The sequence below is a fragment of the Condylostylus longicornis genome, unplaced genomic scaffold (assembly GCF_029603195.1).
Source record: "Condylostylus longicornis isolate FDR11 unplaced genomic scaffold, ASM2960319v2 ptg000013l, whole genome shotgun sequence".
NCBI lineage: Eukaryota > Metazoa > Arthropoda > Insecta > Diptera > Dolichopodidae > Condylostylus > Condylostylus longicornis.
In genome coordinates, this window is record NW_026577982.1 from 13,332,376 (window position 1) to 13,348,599 (window position 16,224).

General features: G+C 22.6%; 2 protein-coding genes across 4 annotated transcripts; both read right to left on the minus strand.

The window, feature by feature from the left end:
• Positions 1-1,967: 1,967 nt before the first annotated feature.
• On the minus strand, positions 1,968-12,644 carry LOC129605490 (hybrid signal transduction histidine kinase D-like). Of its 3 annotated transcripts, none has more exons than XM_055515275.1 (3): positions 12,405-12,644; positions 4,021-4,705; positions 1,968-3,923 (listed from the first exon to the last, which is right to left on the minus strand). In XM_055515275.1, exons 2-3 carry the CDS (start codon positions 4,512-4,514, stop codon positions 3,212-3,214), a joined length of 1,206 nt encoding a protein of 401 aa, XP_055371250.1. In that variant the 5' UTR covers positions 4,515-4,705; positions 12,405-12,644; the 3' UTR covers positions 1,968-3,211. The 3 variants fall into 3 exon arrangements, with proteins under 3 accessions (XP_055371250.1, XP_055371249.1, XP_055371251.1); XM_055515274.1 differs by having other exon boundaries at positions 12,208-12,644; XM_055515276.1 differs by lacking the exon at positions 12,405-12,644 and having other exon boundaries at positions 4,021-5,225.
• Positions 8,413-10,746, minus strand: LOC129605489 (putative uncharacterized protein DDB_G0286901). The gene is made up of 2 exons (XM_055515273.1): positions 9,727-10,746; positions 8,413-9,607 (listed from the first exon to the last, which is right to left on the minus strand). The coding sequence occupies exons 1-2, from the start codon at positions 10,530-10,532 to the stop codon at positions 8,911-8,913; spliced, it is 1,503 nt and encodes a 500-aa protein (XP_055371248.1). The 5' UTR covers positions 10,533-10,746; the 3' UTR covers positions 8,413-8,910.
• Positions 12,645-16,224: the final 3,580 nt, after the last annotated feature.

Genomic DNA, 16,224 nt, shown 5'->3' on the forward strand with positions numbered 1-16,224 from the left:
CAAATAAAAAATTGTCAATAAGACAAAAAATTTTGCGTCCTATAGCTTCCAATAGTATGTACAGAGAAGTCAAAACAAAAAAAAAAGTAATTGAAACCGCCTTAAAACCTTTTTCAAATTACAGTTCAGGATGTCAATAATCATATATACAAGCTTAAATGCTCTGAATTCATTGAGGATAATTTTACTTTGATTTGGTTCTCAATAAAAAAAAAAATAAAAACCATAATAAAGAAAATGATCCGCATTCCGAAATTATAATTTTTGTTAAATGATGCTGCTCAAAATCTTAATGAGACTGTCATTAAAATTTGTATTCCCTCTACATATTATATCGTATATTCAATTGCAATTTCCAAATTATGATTAAGTTAAATTTATCCAAACGAGTATAATAGCATGCGACAGGATTTTATTTTTGCAAATGGGTAATTCATAAAAATTATTCTTTGAAATTAGTAGTTGTATTTAGTTTTTATTGGATACTCAAGCGGTAATATAAATCCTTTATTGTTTGGTATTTCAAATTTTTTATTAATTCCATATTTTAATAATGTTGAGTTTGGCTAGCTTTTTATAGGAAAAGTATTTTTCAACTAGATGAAAATACACTATTAAACATTTCACATTTAGATAAATATTTTTATATACAATCACTTTGTCGTACACAAATTATTGATTCTGAATTTCATTATTACTTTACTTTTTTCAATTTTTGCAACTTCTGAAAACTGGATTGACCTTTTTTTAACATTCTCTTATCATTTTGTACATGTACTATTTGTATTTAACAAATCATGTAAAGTATTTGGCGTGCGTCTTGTATGCAATAAAATCAAACTATACATACTTAAAACAAAAATGAAAATATATATTAAGAAATGCCGCTTTGTGCCAGTCAACATCATTTATTTTTTAAAAAATTATATTTCGTAATGAGTTCTTCGACATCAGAATTTCGCATCCTTTTGTATTGTGAATTTTGATAAAATTTAAGAAGAGAAAATTAAAATTAAATTTTATACTTTTGTAATTATTTATCAAAATTTTACTTTTAATTGAGTCCATATAAAAAAATTTGTGCTTTTTGAAACTATACTTTGATTTTTTCTTTATCGCGTTAACACCTCAAAGATAAATTAATTTTTATTTTACTGATCTTTTCATTAATCCTTACGATGCCTTAAAAAATATTTCAATATAATATGTATTATGATTAAGAGCTTTCTTTTATAATGCAGGAAATTTGAATTGCCATAAGGATAATCAAATATATTTTAATTATTTAAAATTTATTTAAATTGTTATTAATAATATCTTTTGCGTTTAACAAAACTAAAAGCTTTCATTTTAACAAGTACATACCTAATTAGATTAGCTAGATCAATTTATAGCTAGCTAATTAAGTATTTTCAACTATTCAACCACGAGGAATTGAACTTAATTCCGACTTACTCCAAAATATTTTCACTCTATATTATATTGAATTTTATTACAAAACTCTATAAATATATTACTTTTTCTATTGTAATACTCGCACGCAAGTTTGATTTCTCCTCATATGTATTTCAGAAATTCAAAGATAAAATTATGTGCATAGTTTGTAGAACTTCTTAGTAAACCGTTTGATATTTATTTTATTTTTGAAGGAATTTAATTGATCACTGGAAATTTATGTAAATAAAGTTCTTATTTTGATCAGTTTTATTTCCATTAATTAATATTTATTTGAAAATTGGAAAGTTGTTTTTTAAAAATGTTATATATGTTTGTTTATATATATATATAGGATTCTATTTCTAAAATTAAACTAAAATTTTAAAATTGTTTACAAAATTTTTTAGTATTTTTTTTTAAGGACAATTGACTTAATTTAACTTTATTTTAACGAGATTATATTGAATAATAATAATCAACTTCTTATTTAATTATATTTTATTATAAATTTTATACATTAATATGAATTATATACTTAAGTTAGTTTTAGATTAATTTTAGATGAAAAATATATGTTTGTTTGTATATTTTATAGCAATAATTTAGGATTCTTAAATTTATAAGTTATGGAAACCCTTATTTCACTAAACTTTGTTTGAATTTATTATAAGATCGGTGTGCGAAAGTTTTATCACATTGGAACTTGTATTCACTATATTATATTGTGTCGTGTGTTGTAATAAAATATGTGAGTAATGCATGTTGTATTTGAAGGAATAACTATTATGGTAAGATGGATAAATATGATTGTGTAAACTATGTGTATATTTCAAAAAGATTATTTGGAAACTAAATTTGCGAAAATTTAAAAGGCATTTATATAAATTAAAAATTAACTAGTAAATTAGAGTTTTTTAGTTTTGATGCAATGATTTTTTGTAATTTTCATTTGTGGGACCGTGTATAATTGATAAAAAAGTAGTAAGTAATTAAGACGTGTTTTTGGAAATATTAACACTAAACAAAAGTAGTTAAACCCAGCATAAAAAAATGTGTTTAGGTAAATGTGTCCAGGTATAGGTTTTGCAAGATTATTGTTTCAGATTATACAAGATTATTATTTGAGTTTTCTGTGGTAGAAAATTATTTTATTTTTTTCTGTTATAAGTTAAAACAGTTAGGTATTTTAATACTATTTAATTAACCTTAAAATATACGAAATCTTTTTTGAATAGTAAGAATTTTGTTAATAATATTCTTATTTCTCTTACATATGTGAGGGGTTTTTTAATATTTCATGTCAAAACCAGAAATCTTAAACGCTTTATGTATGCATTTAATGTAGTACTTTTAGACCCATGGCGTTCTAATTTATTGAAAAACAGAAATGCCGAAAATCCAGATTTTATAAAATACTACAAAAATTCACACCTGCAGATAATATAATATATTGAGCATGATTTTCAAAGAATATTTTTCGAACTTTGCAAAAACTTCGTTTACGTATTCGCAATTTAGAATTCTAAAAGCCTAAAATAACTTACGATATGCTTTGATTATGAAGCATAAATTGCTGTTCTACATTGCTTTACGTGATAAAATTTTAATCTTCATTTCACAAGATTTTTCCAAGAAAAAGGATATAAAGCTTTCAACACGTTGAACACAGTCAAAAGCCGGAAACACATGAATAATATATGTGTGTATGCATGTTATGTTTAATAATTGTGTTATGATATAGTTTTTAATTTTCATCTGCAATATTAACTGTTAGTCAGTTATTTATGTCTGTTACGGCTGCGTAAGATGGTGGTGGTGTTTCATCTTCGCTACTTTCAATTTCAATACCAACAAATTTCTTATTATTACTTGCATTATTTGGTAATAGTATTGCCTTATCATATGGTGGTGGGGCAATTGAACTTTCACTTTGATGTCTTCTAATATCGTTATGTGAAATATGTGTTGGTGAAGGTGGTAATAAAACAACAGCTTCAGCTAAAATTTGTGCATCACGGTTATTTCCATTTCTATTTAATGGTCCTGTAGCATTTTGTAATACTAGTTGTTGTACATATGGACATCTACTACCAGTTGCAATTTGTTCTTGCTGATGAAGCGAATTATTTGTTCCTATTACACCACCCAACCTATTATTTGCATTTATTAAACGAGTATGTTGTACACCATCGAAACGTGGTGAAGTTGTATTAAAATTGTTATTTCCATTTGTTAATCGTTTTTGTAAATTAAGAGCAGAAAATATTAATAAAGCCATAACCAATATTAAACCTGATATACAATAAATTAATACCTCTGATCTATTACCCAAAACATAAAAACGAATTGTAACTACAAAGAAGGTAAATATAACGAGAACTTGCCATCTTAAATGTGGCTGTGTTCTTACAACTGGTTCTTGTTGATGATGTTGGTCATTAGGACCGAATGTTGTTTCAATATCAATATTTTGATGATGGGGAATTCTGAAAAATATTACAAAAAAAAATATATATTATTAGCAACTGCAAAAGAATAAATTAGAAAAAAGATTACATATTGCCAAATCTAGAAATAACTTACCTATAACTAGAATGTGCCGAGCCAGTAGCCGCTGTATTTATCATATTTAAATTAATTGGGTTAACGGCAGTGGAATTGCCACAATTATTACTGTTCCTGATATTAATAATATTATTACTGTTAATACTACGATTAACTTGATTTGGAGAATTAATATTTGGAGTATTTGATATTAGACTTGAGCTTCTCAAAATACTGTTGTTATTATTATTATTACTACTATTGTTATTATTATTATTATTACTATTATTGTTATTAGCGTTATTACTGTTATGGTTATTATTATTATTTGAAGGATTTAAATAAGGGTAATTATAATTACAATTGCTATTATTGCTACCATTAGCGGAAGTGTTGTTGCTATTATTATGGTGATGTTGATGATGAGGTGGTCTAACGTATTCAAGTGGTTGTAAGCGATTTAGTGTTAGTCTGGCATTAGCTCGGCACTGGTTGATATTTGCTTGGGATCTTTTATCAATCCAAAAGTGCATTTCTTCTCAATTCATTCAAAATTTTTCTTTAGATTCTCTCAAGAATTTTATTTTTTAGTTTAGCTTGAAATATTTGAGAAATATAAACTTTAGATTTCTTCTAAGATTTTCGTTTTTATTTCTTATATATTCTTTATTTAATTTTAATTTTAAAGTTTTTCTTTTTTTTAATATTTTGAGATTCTGTGAATCTAGAAAAAAAAAAGGTTAAAATATGTTAATATATATTTATGCTTTTATAAATATTTTTGTAATTTATATATGTTTTATAATTAAAAACATTTTGTTATTATAAAGTGATTTCAGATAATTGGAAATTGTGCGCATTCAAAGCACAAAAGAATTCCATAGGAAGTAGGATTACAAAAAAAGGGGGAAGTAAGGTTACAAAAACAAAAAAGGGAATTTTCATTTTCACAATCTTAGATCATAAGCTATACTTATTTAAACAGTAAATTAGAAGTGCGTACTTTTAAAGAACATTTTGGATATTTTGAACAATCAATGGAAAATCTTGTTAAGAATGTTGTCAGTTTTATACAAAAATTTTTTAAAAATTCTCAGACGCATTTTGTAAAAGTTAGTTTCAGTTTCTCAGTTTCAAATTATCGGAAATCACTAATTTGTTTTTACATAAGTTTAATATATTTATCACTTTGTACATAATACTTTATGTTTCTACAATATAGTATTATGCTTATAAGTTGAATTTCAATTACTGAAAAGTAATAGTTTTCAATTAAAATAAAAATATGCAAAAATTAAAAATGATTTTACAGTATAATAGAGTTATTTATAATTACAAGTTGATAAGATATTATTTTAAAGATTTTTAAAAAAGTTAATTTTTACTGATAAATACAAATCGTTTCAATTTATTATATTGTTTGTATTCCATTTAAGAGTATATAACACTTCGAAATACTTATTTGTAAATGGAACACTGTGGTGTAGTGTATGAAAGTTTTATTATACGGAAGAAAAAATTAAATCTCATAACCTCAAGGATTTGATATTATTTTTATTTCCCACATAAAAATATAAAATCTGAATAAATCTACTCTTAACTTATGTAGGCTGATACTTATACTTTAACGGGAGTGTTATACACTTGAAGTGTTACACACGTTTGATGTGTTATAATTATTTAATGTAATAATCTTAGATTTAATTGAAATTTAACTACAAGTGTTTTATATATAGAGAAATTAATTAAATTTGTATAAACACAATCATTTTATAGTTTATTTTAAATTGATAAAGTTCAAATATTTTAGGTAAAACTGTTGTATAGCCTTTACTTAACTGATATATGAATTATTTCTATGTGGAATGATTTATTTTAAATAAAAAATAAATTTTCTTAATCAAAATTATATAATCAGTTAATTGTCCGGTCCCGCCGTTTTAATTAATAAAATATTATATTTAAATCGGGTATAATAAATGAAATATATTCTGTATTTTGATTTTAAAGTACTTTTAGCCATATTGATTACGCTCTATCAGTGTTTTATGAAGAACAATCATATTTTGATTAAGTAATATATAATATATATATAATACATAATATGTACTTATCATGATATAGAAAGATTATTACAATTATATTTTTTGTGATAAATTGAAACGATAAAATTTTATTTGATAATTTTTCGATTTTTTTTTTTTCATTAAACATTTTTTCTTAAGCGCTTCTTAAATTTAAGTTTAAATTAATATTTTGTTCCTTTCATTAATTATTACATTTTTAATATTTTTTTAATTAACAATTCTAAATTAGAGTTTATATTATTTATACATATGTATATATTATATACATATCAAATGTATATATGTGAATGTTTTTATAAAAAAAATATTTTAACCGATTGAAATTAATTTTAGATTTTTTTATATTAAAATTTTAAAAAAATCTTTATGTTAAATAATTCCTACGTAACATACATACAAAAAACAAAAAAAATATTTATTACATTTTGTAAAAAGTTTTGTGTTTTCATAATTTTTTTTTTAATTTTTTTTATATTTTTTGGTTTTTGATAAAATTATTCAGTTCTTTAAAGTTTTCTTTATTATATATAATGTTTTTAATATATATATATATATATATATGTGTTTAATTTTAATTTTTGTATATAAGTATGTATAATATATGTATGTAAATTGGAATCAAAATTATTCTAAATGTTTTAAAATTAATAAATACAATAGTATATAAGAAGAAATATTGTGCAATTTTGTTTCATTTTATTGAAAAATGATTAAAAATTTAATTAAACATTTTTGTTTTTAATTTTTTTTCCAATATTCATTTGTGTATAATTTTAATATATAGATTTTTATTTATGTATATGTAATATATATTTGTATGTAGAACATTTTGAAATTAAATTTTATAAACGGCTAAAATATATTTTATAAAATCATTGAGAGTAAAATATTAATTAATATTTTATAGAATTTGTGTTGTATGCGTGGATGTTTTTTAATAATTTTTGATAATTTTTTAATAAATGTAATTCAAATAATATCGAATGAGCACTTCAATTGTAGAAATATTAAATGAAAGTTATATTGAAAGATTAAAATTATATTTTGTTCATATTTTTAGTGCAATTATTTATTAATAGATTAAGAATATCAAGTATAAATCTGTTTAAAAAAACTGCGGATTATAATAGATTTTATTTTAGGAAAAGCAGAAAAATTATAATTTGTGCAGAATTTTTGACAAAAAAAAAAAAAAAAAATGCGCTAAAACGTTTTGCAACATTCAAAATTTGTTCAATAACAGACCTAGTTATGTGTTTCTAAAGAAATTACAGTTGCAAAAATTAACACATTAATTATTCGCTGAAATTTCTACATTTTACAAGCTCAGATTGAAACACAAATTTCAATCTGTGTCGCAGCTATAAATTATCTTGCATAAATTTTTGAAATTGAAATTTCAAATCTACGAATTTTGAATATTCCGGAATCCTACTTAAATTGAACAAATTCCAGTATGAAAATAATTAATTCTATTGTGTATGTATCAAATTAGAATTCAAACAATTTTATTTTTACGTCGTGTAATTTATTTCACATAATTAAAATTCGAGCGTTCGAAGATCATTAAATTAAATAAATTTCCAATAATTAAATAAGAAATTAAATAATTAATTTTTACTATTAAGTACAATTAGCTATGCATTTTTGAAACAAATACATGTACACTTGATTTAAAATAACATTTTTCAAAATTTTCTATTATTGTTACCATAATAATTAAATTAATCTATTCTTTTTCATTATTATTATTATTAATAATTATTTTTTTCTTTTGTGAAGACGTAAGTAATAAATTATTTCATTTTGTCAAAAATGGTATTACAATATAAAATTATCTTAATAAATTTATTATAATTAATATTTAAAATTAATAAAATTTAATTTAACTTATTTGTAATTATTGTTAATATATTATTTTTAATATTTTTACTTATGAGTATCTTAATCACTCAAATAAATTAGAGCCGATAAATTTCAATAAAACTCGTTGATGTACGTATAATACGTAATGTATAATTTAATTAAATTTAAGTTAGCGGATATAAAAACGATAAAATATTGGCTATATATAATTAAAATTCTATATGGAGTACTAAATTTTTCGAATTTGAGCTATTTAACTTATATTATTGGAGTTGTTTGTGATTTTCGGATAAAGAAAACGGAAGCCAGAAACGTTTAACGATACTAATTGCAATTTCAATTCAATTTTGAAGCAAGATCAGCTTCTTTGGTATAGTACTATAGTACTATACAAACATCACAAAACATCCGCTAAAACTGCTTTTTATCGAATAAATCAAATATCCTAAGACCCTAACGAAATTTTGTTAACGAATCCAACGAATCCATTTCAAAAAAATAAACTAAAAGTTTTTGTATAACAATTTTATGGTTAATGATTTTAAAAAAAAAAATTTTCTTCATTTTTTGGCACCATTTTAACAATTTTTTTTAAATACATTTAATATTCTAGAATAATATGTAAAATTACACAGCTATATTTTTTTCTTCATTTTTCACTTAATTTTACTTGATAAGATTTAAATTAACGTTTACTTATCAACTTATTTAATAATTTTAATTTTTTTTATAAATGTTGGATAAATTTTACATTTACACGTTTATTTTTTTCCTTTTACTAAATGTAAGTATATAGCTAATTAAATTTTGTTATACAATATTGTTTTGACAATAAAATCACACAAATAGAAATGTTAATAAACATTTTCAAAAATGCTTATATTCACATTCAAATTACATAGCAATAATATGTATAATTTTTTAATAAATATATTTTTTTAATAATAATATTTATTATTGTGATTGTAAAACGATATTAAATTAATATTTTATCGTAAGATGGCGGTGGTGTTTCATCTAATTCAACAATATCTTTTGTTGTTGTTTCTGGCAATAGTATAGCAATATGATATGGTGGTGGTGCAGCAGCTGATGCAATCGCCAGTAATTGATTATGATCTTGATGTTGTTGCTGAAGTTGATCGTAATTATTTTGTGAATATTGTTGTTGACGATTTTGCTGAATATTTAATGTAGAGCCGATCATACCATTTATAACAGTTGTTGCACTACTTGAACCATTTATACTATTGACATCTAAACCATGTTCTAAACTAGTTGCTGGTGTTCTAGCTAATTCACGTGGAAAACGACATAATGATACGGTGCATGCTGCTAAAAAAAATGTTGTACAAAATGCGCAAAATATTAAAACTTCTAAACCAGTTCCTTGATGATCAAAGTAAAATTTTGCACCGGCTACAAATAATGTTGCTAGCACTAATGATGCCCACATACCACATTTTAAATGTGATGGTAATAATTGTGATTCATTATTTTCAACAATATGATGATGGTGATGATGCTGTTGCTCTTGTTGTTGTTGATTGGCCGCTGAGACTGCTTGTTGTCGAGCAGCTAAAGTTGTATTTGATGAATTAATTGCAGATGTTGATAGTGCTCCCATTAAACCTAATGGACCTTGTTCTAAATTTTGTGCGTTTGGGGAATTTCTAAAATTTAAAATAATAATAATTAATTATGTAAATATTAATAACGTATACTATTTTTGCAGAAAAAACTAAGTACTTCATGATTATATAGAGGAAATTAGTTACTTTATATTACGTACCCGTAAACATGTGGCAGTGTTATATTGACATGATGATATCTTTGGCTATTGTTAACTGGTACTCCATTGCTATTATTGTTATTATTATTGTTGTTATTATTATTACTTAAATTATTTCTTGTGTTCAAATTATTCAAAATGTTATTGCTATCATTGGTGGGATTTGAACTCATTATTGGACTTGAATTTAAGTTAGGGCTTGAATAATGATTGTTCATAACGCTGTTTTCGTCAGTTATTGTTGTTGTTGTAGCTGTATAACTACGATTATTACAATAATTACCATTTCCGTTTATATATCCACCAACTGTATAAAATTGTTCATTACCATCAATATAAGCAGCAATATCATTTGTTGTGTAATTTTGCTGCGGTTGTTGTGTTTGCTGCTCATATTGATTTCGTTGCTGTTGCTGCTGCTGTTGTTGTAAATAACGTTGTTGCTGCTGCTGTTGCTGTTGTTGCTGATTACAATAACGATTGTTACGATGTAAATTATTATTATGTCGGCTGCTATTAGCACCATTTAAATTATTGTTATAACTATTATCACTGTTATGAATATTACTATTATTACTACTGCTACTAGTATTATTACGAGTATTATTATTATGAAAACGATGATCCGTTTGATTTTGATGTCGATGAACTGTCGGTGGTGGCAAAGATGTAGTCTTTGATGATAAATGACGACGTGGCGGCTGATGTCCATAGCCACCACAGCTGCCTGCGTTCGACAGAGAAGCAGCAACACGTGATCGCCCAAATCCACAAGCTTGTGAACGTTTATCAATCCAAAAATGCATTTTTGTTGAATTTTTATTCAATTTCTATTTTTCTTTTCTTGTTATAGCTACAAATTTTTTTCAAAACATTAATCGTTCACTTATAATCTAAAGTTATATGTAATCTTTGGCCACTGAATATGAAGGATTATTATTTTTGATCATTTCGTAAATATTATACATTTTGTTGAAGAAATTATTCTAAAATAATTTTTTAATGATGTGTATAACATCCTTTAAAATTGAATAATTACTGTGAACAAATAAGATGCTTATAGAAAATACACTTTATTATATTTAGATTATTAAGATACGCAAGTGGACAATAAATAAGTAACTGCATTAAAGTTTTATTATGATAAATTTTTTGTAATAATTTTACTAATTTATTGGTATTTTTAGTAATTATAATGTACGATTAAATTACAAAAAAGAAAAGAAAATTTACAATTAATTTTTGTCTTTTAGACATAAAGAAAACCTATATTCTAAAAACTCCTAACCCATAAGTGAGTGAAATATTGTAAAGTAAGGACTAATGTATATAGTTTTATAATACTCGAATTTGGATAATTTTTTTTTTTCTAAATATGTACATATTAAGAATGAAAATATCTTAATTAAAATAATAATTAGACATAATGGTCTTTTTTATTAACAATAATTAGACATCGAGTACCTATTGTTATTGGCAATAATAAAACCACGTAGTACATAAATACGTTTATTATACATAATAATGCATACATACATATGTATATATATTTTCAGGCTCTCTGTATTATATTATAAACACAAAATATGTACTCATGTGTATTAATATTTATAAGACCATATTATTATAAGTATGTAGCTTATATTTAAACCCTCCAGTATCCTAAATTTTTTGTTTTTTTTTTTTGTATTATTGATCTCTATAGTAACCAGTTCATGGCCATCTAATGGGGATGCTCAGTATTTGGTACATTTAGTATACATACTCAATAATATTTTAGGTATATTATGTACAAATTTTATCTACATTGCTATATAATTTATTATGTACAATATAATAATATATATAGACATATGTATGAGATATGACAAATGAATGTATAAAAAAGAAAAGTAAGAGCAATAAATAATAATTATTATTAAGAATAAATTATTAATATTTTATTTATTTTCATTTTATCTCAATATATAAAATTTTTCATAATAGAAATGTTATAACTGAAGTATCTATATAAATATATATATGTATATTTATGTATATCTATATATTTGGTACATGTGTCTATACATATATTGTTCTTGAAATATGTATATAAAAATGTTTGGTCGTCTATATATAATTTATATTTGTTTTAATATAATTTCAATGAAATTATATTATATTTATATAAGATTTTTAATATTCTCTAATATTTTAATAAAATAGACGATTATAGAGATATGTAGTTGATTTTAATAATTTAAAAAATAATTTACACTACTGATTTGAATATTGAAATTTTGTTTTTCAGATCAATTGTAAACACTAAATTATTTCTTAATTTTATTATTTCAACTACTTATTAATGAAATTATATAATTTAAAAATTTTTATAACTAAGGCTATGTGTGTATTAAAATTATATTCAATATATTGGTTAAAATACTTATATAAAAAAAAGTTCGAACGCCACATTAAATAATATACCTTTATAATTCATACCTACAAATATCACCAATTTATTTTTTGCAAATTTATTTTATTATTTATTTAAATAAAATTGTGTATATTTTTTTTAAATAATCACTTTTATTTATAATTTACACTATTAAAATTTTTATTTATTATATTTTTTTTTTAAATTTCTTAGAACACTTTTAATTTGTTAATAAATTTTATTTTATATGGTAGGTACTCACTTTAAATTATACAATTTTCAATGTACATACCCTATGTATACTAGTTTATATTAAATATAATCTAATAAATTTTTCCTTTTTCATTCCTTTCAATATTTAATTACGCCGTCTAATATTTTTTTCAAAATGAATGTCAGGAAAAATCATTAATTTCGTTTTCTCCTTTTTTCACCAAACTACTTTAAAAAAAAAATTTTTTTTTTCTGTGTACACTTTTTAATAATTTAATTTCAAACATAATTTTTTTACATTTAATATTAAAATAAACCCATTTATATATTTTGTTGTATTTTAATTAAATTTTGTAAATTTTGATTAATTATAATTATTTTAACAATTAATTATTATTAAAATAAAAATTAAAAAAGGATAAATCACAAAATTTTTCTTTTTGGTTTTTTTTAGAGAATTTTCCTCAAGCAAAATATTGAAGAGTACTGGTTGTTGCCTTTCTAATGTACACGGACGATTTCCAATATAAAAACCATACGGAAAAATTTATCACATATAAAAACTAAATGAAAAACGCTAGACTTTTTATGTATGTATACTATAGAAATATTATTTTGGAAAATCAGTGAAAAAAGACAGGAGAAAAACCTTTCTAATGAAAATGAAAAATGTATGTGTATTTTTTATATATAAATTTTTCTTTTAGCAAATTTAATTATTTCTAGAATTTCTAAAAAATTTATATAATTGAATAAGTGGAAAATAATTAAAAAATCTTTATGTATATATTAAATGAGCACCATTATTTTTTTAAAATAAAAAATGCAAAGTTTTTTAAAAATAATCACACAAAGGTAAAAAAATACTAACTAATATGGTAGGTAGAGCACGTATATATCTAAGAGGATTTTCACGGAAAAATTTTTAAAGTACCTACCTAAGGACTCTCTCGAAATTTATTAATTTAGTCAAGGAAATTCGCTGACATTTAGTTTTTTTTCTGCTCTATAAAAGAGAATGTTCTTTTAATTTTTTCTCATTTTCTCTTTTTTAGTCATACTCTTGCTTTTTTTTGCTTATGGCTTGTCTTGTCATTATTATTTTGACTATGAGTTTCGTGGCGATGTTTATAAATTTATAAAAAAAAATATTTTAATGCTTATGTACGTACACATATGTTTTCGTTTATCACAAAGTACATACATAAATATTTTATTTGTTTTGCTAATATATTCAAAATAAAAGTGTTGCCGTTTATTTGGTATAAGAATTTTTTAAGTATTCACATATAAGGCATTATTTTTTTCCATAAGGTATTCTAAATTTTGAACAGACATTAAATGTAAGCTAAATTTTTCCTTTTAAATTTAAATTATCTGAATTTAAATAATAATTTCGTGAATTTGCAATAGAATTGTATTATCATAAAATTACTTTCATAATAAGGGTTAATTGCTACAATAACAATTAGTAACTAATTAAAATTTTCGAATTTGTAAAAAAATATTCAAAATTCTAAATAATGTTTTTAGAAAGAATAACTTATAAGAATAATTATTTTTCCAAAATATAGACATTAAGTAAATATTTACTTTAAATTTATAATTCAAATATTTATGATAACCTATGTATATAAATATGTATGTATATATATAAATACATAAAAAACCTGTATAATATATGTTATATACATACATATGGTATGTATAATTAATTTTAAACAAAACTATGCATATTTTTGTTTTCGAAACAATAGAGTTTTATTTTACGAAAATTTTAAAGTCTTATAAAATTTATTTCCACACATTTATGAAAATTATTCTTAAAGATGGAGACACATTTAAAATTTGTTCTCAAGAAAGAGTTTTCCTTTATTAAAATCAAAACTTTGAAAAGAAGCAAAACAGAAAATTTTCAATTGCACTTGCTAAAAAGGCAATTTGTAAAGAAAATTCACTTTTAAAAAAAAATATTTTGCAAAATATTTAAATTAAAGAAATACATTTTTTACATTTTTCACTTTATTTTGTAAAAAAAATAAAAAGTTTTTGTTTATAAATAAAATTTATTAATGGCTTTCTTCTATAACAACAGCGCAAAACTGAACTGAATTATTAGAAATCTTTACATCTGTCAATTTGAAAATTTTCTCACAAATTTTCCACTCTCTGTATAAACAAAAGGGTATTTCAAGGAAAAGTTCTAATTTATATTTTTGTTTACACTTTCAGTTTTATGCTATTTTTTCTCTTTCTTTCGTGCTGACAATATTGTATTTGTCGATTTGTAGCATTTTCTCACAATATTGAGAATAATTTCCTATTCATAAGCTACATAGGAAATTTAGCCAGATGACAGAAAAATTTTTAACCGGATAAAAAATAATGGAACATGCGTAGTGAAAATAGAAAATTTTTCGCGTATATTTTGAAAACATTGATAAGAATAAAAAAAAAATTTCTTCATCCAACAGTACAATCAATATAGGCAGAGATCCTGGCGGCAAATATTTTAATTATGTACATATAAATTAATATTATTGTATATTTAAAATAATAAATTGCAAATTATGAATAGAATTTTAAGTAATTTTATGACTACATACATATATGCAATAATAGCACTTGTATGAATTATTGTGGATATATTTTTATTCAACTGTGGGAACTTTCAGTGTAAATTGTGATTTTTTATGAATCATTTATTAAGAATTCATTATTTAAATAACATATTTGGCATTCTGAAGTTTTTATTCATTTGAAATTGAAATGTTTAGATAATTCTTTTCAAAGAAAAAATTCAAAATTTGTAATTTGGTTTTATATAAAAATTACTATATTAACAAAACTTTTCTAGTTCTATTTGAATAAGTTTTTATATAAATAATAGTGAAAATCGTATTAAACCGTTTTAAGACAAATTTTAATTCATACTTATTCAAATAATATTCTAAACGCAAAGAAATGATGATAAATACCCGTTAATTATTTGAAAACTCAAATAAGGATTAAAAATTTAAATATAAATTTAAGAGACTTAGAAATAAGAAATATTGTTCATTTAAAAGAAAAAAACTCATAAATTTTAATTAAATCCAGGTGGTTTCGTTTAACTTTAAAATAGGTACTTATTTTTGTACACACCTAAATAAATTTTTGAGCAGAAACGAAAAGCAACCCTAAATATCAACCCTTTCCGAATATAAAAGTAATTTTTTATTCAAAAACGCAAAATCTGTATAAATTTCATAAAATTTCCATTTTAAAAACAAGAGAAAGGAACACATATGTACTTTTAAATAATATTTTAAAAATATGATCCTGTCAAAATGAATCTACAAATCATCACATTTCTTGTTAAAAATGAAAGATCATGTAACAGCTTTAATGATACGTTAAACATTTTTTTATTCATATTTCTATATATCCAAATTAACAACAGTAATTAACCCCTTCAAATAAATAACATTCTAATTTGGGATCGGAGAGAAAAAAAAACAAATTAATCGCGTGATATATCGATCCTAATATAAATTAGTCTTTAATAAGATGACGGCCTATGAATGAAATAAAAAGAATAACAAAATGAAATAAGGATTTTTATTTTTTGGTTCTCAAATGCTTTCTGACATTTTACCTTTTCATATCTTCTTGACATTGAAGTGTTTCTTCATTCAAATCACCTTTAATCAACCACGGAATTAAACTACAATATGAAAACAAAATCCACCTTAATATAAAACCAACATCTGTTTTAATATTAGTCTCTCTATGTATTTGATTTTGAAGAATATGTAAAGAAAAAAAAACTTTGGAGCACACACCTCGTGCCCTATTTAAAATACCGATTTACTTTTTTATTAACTCAA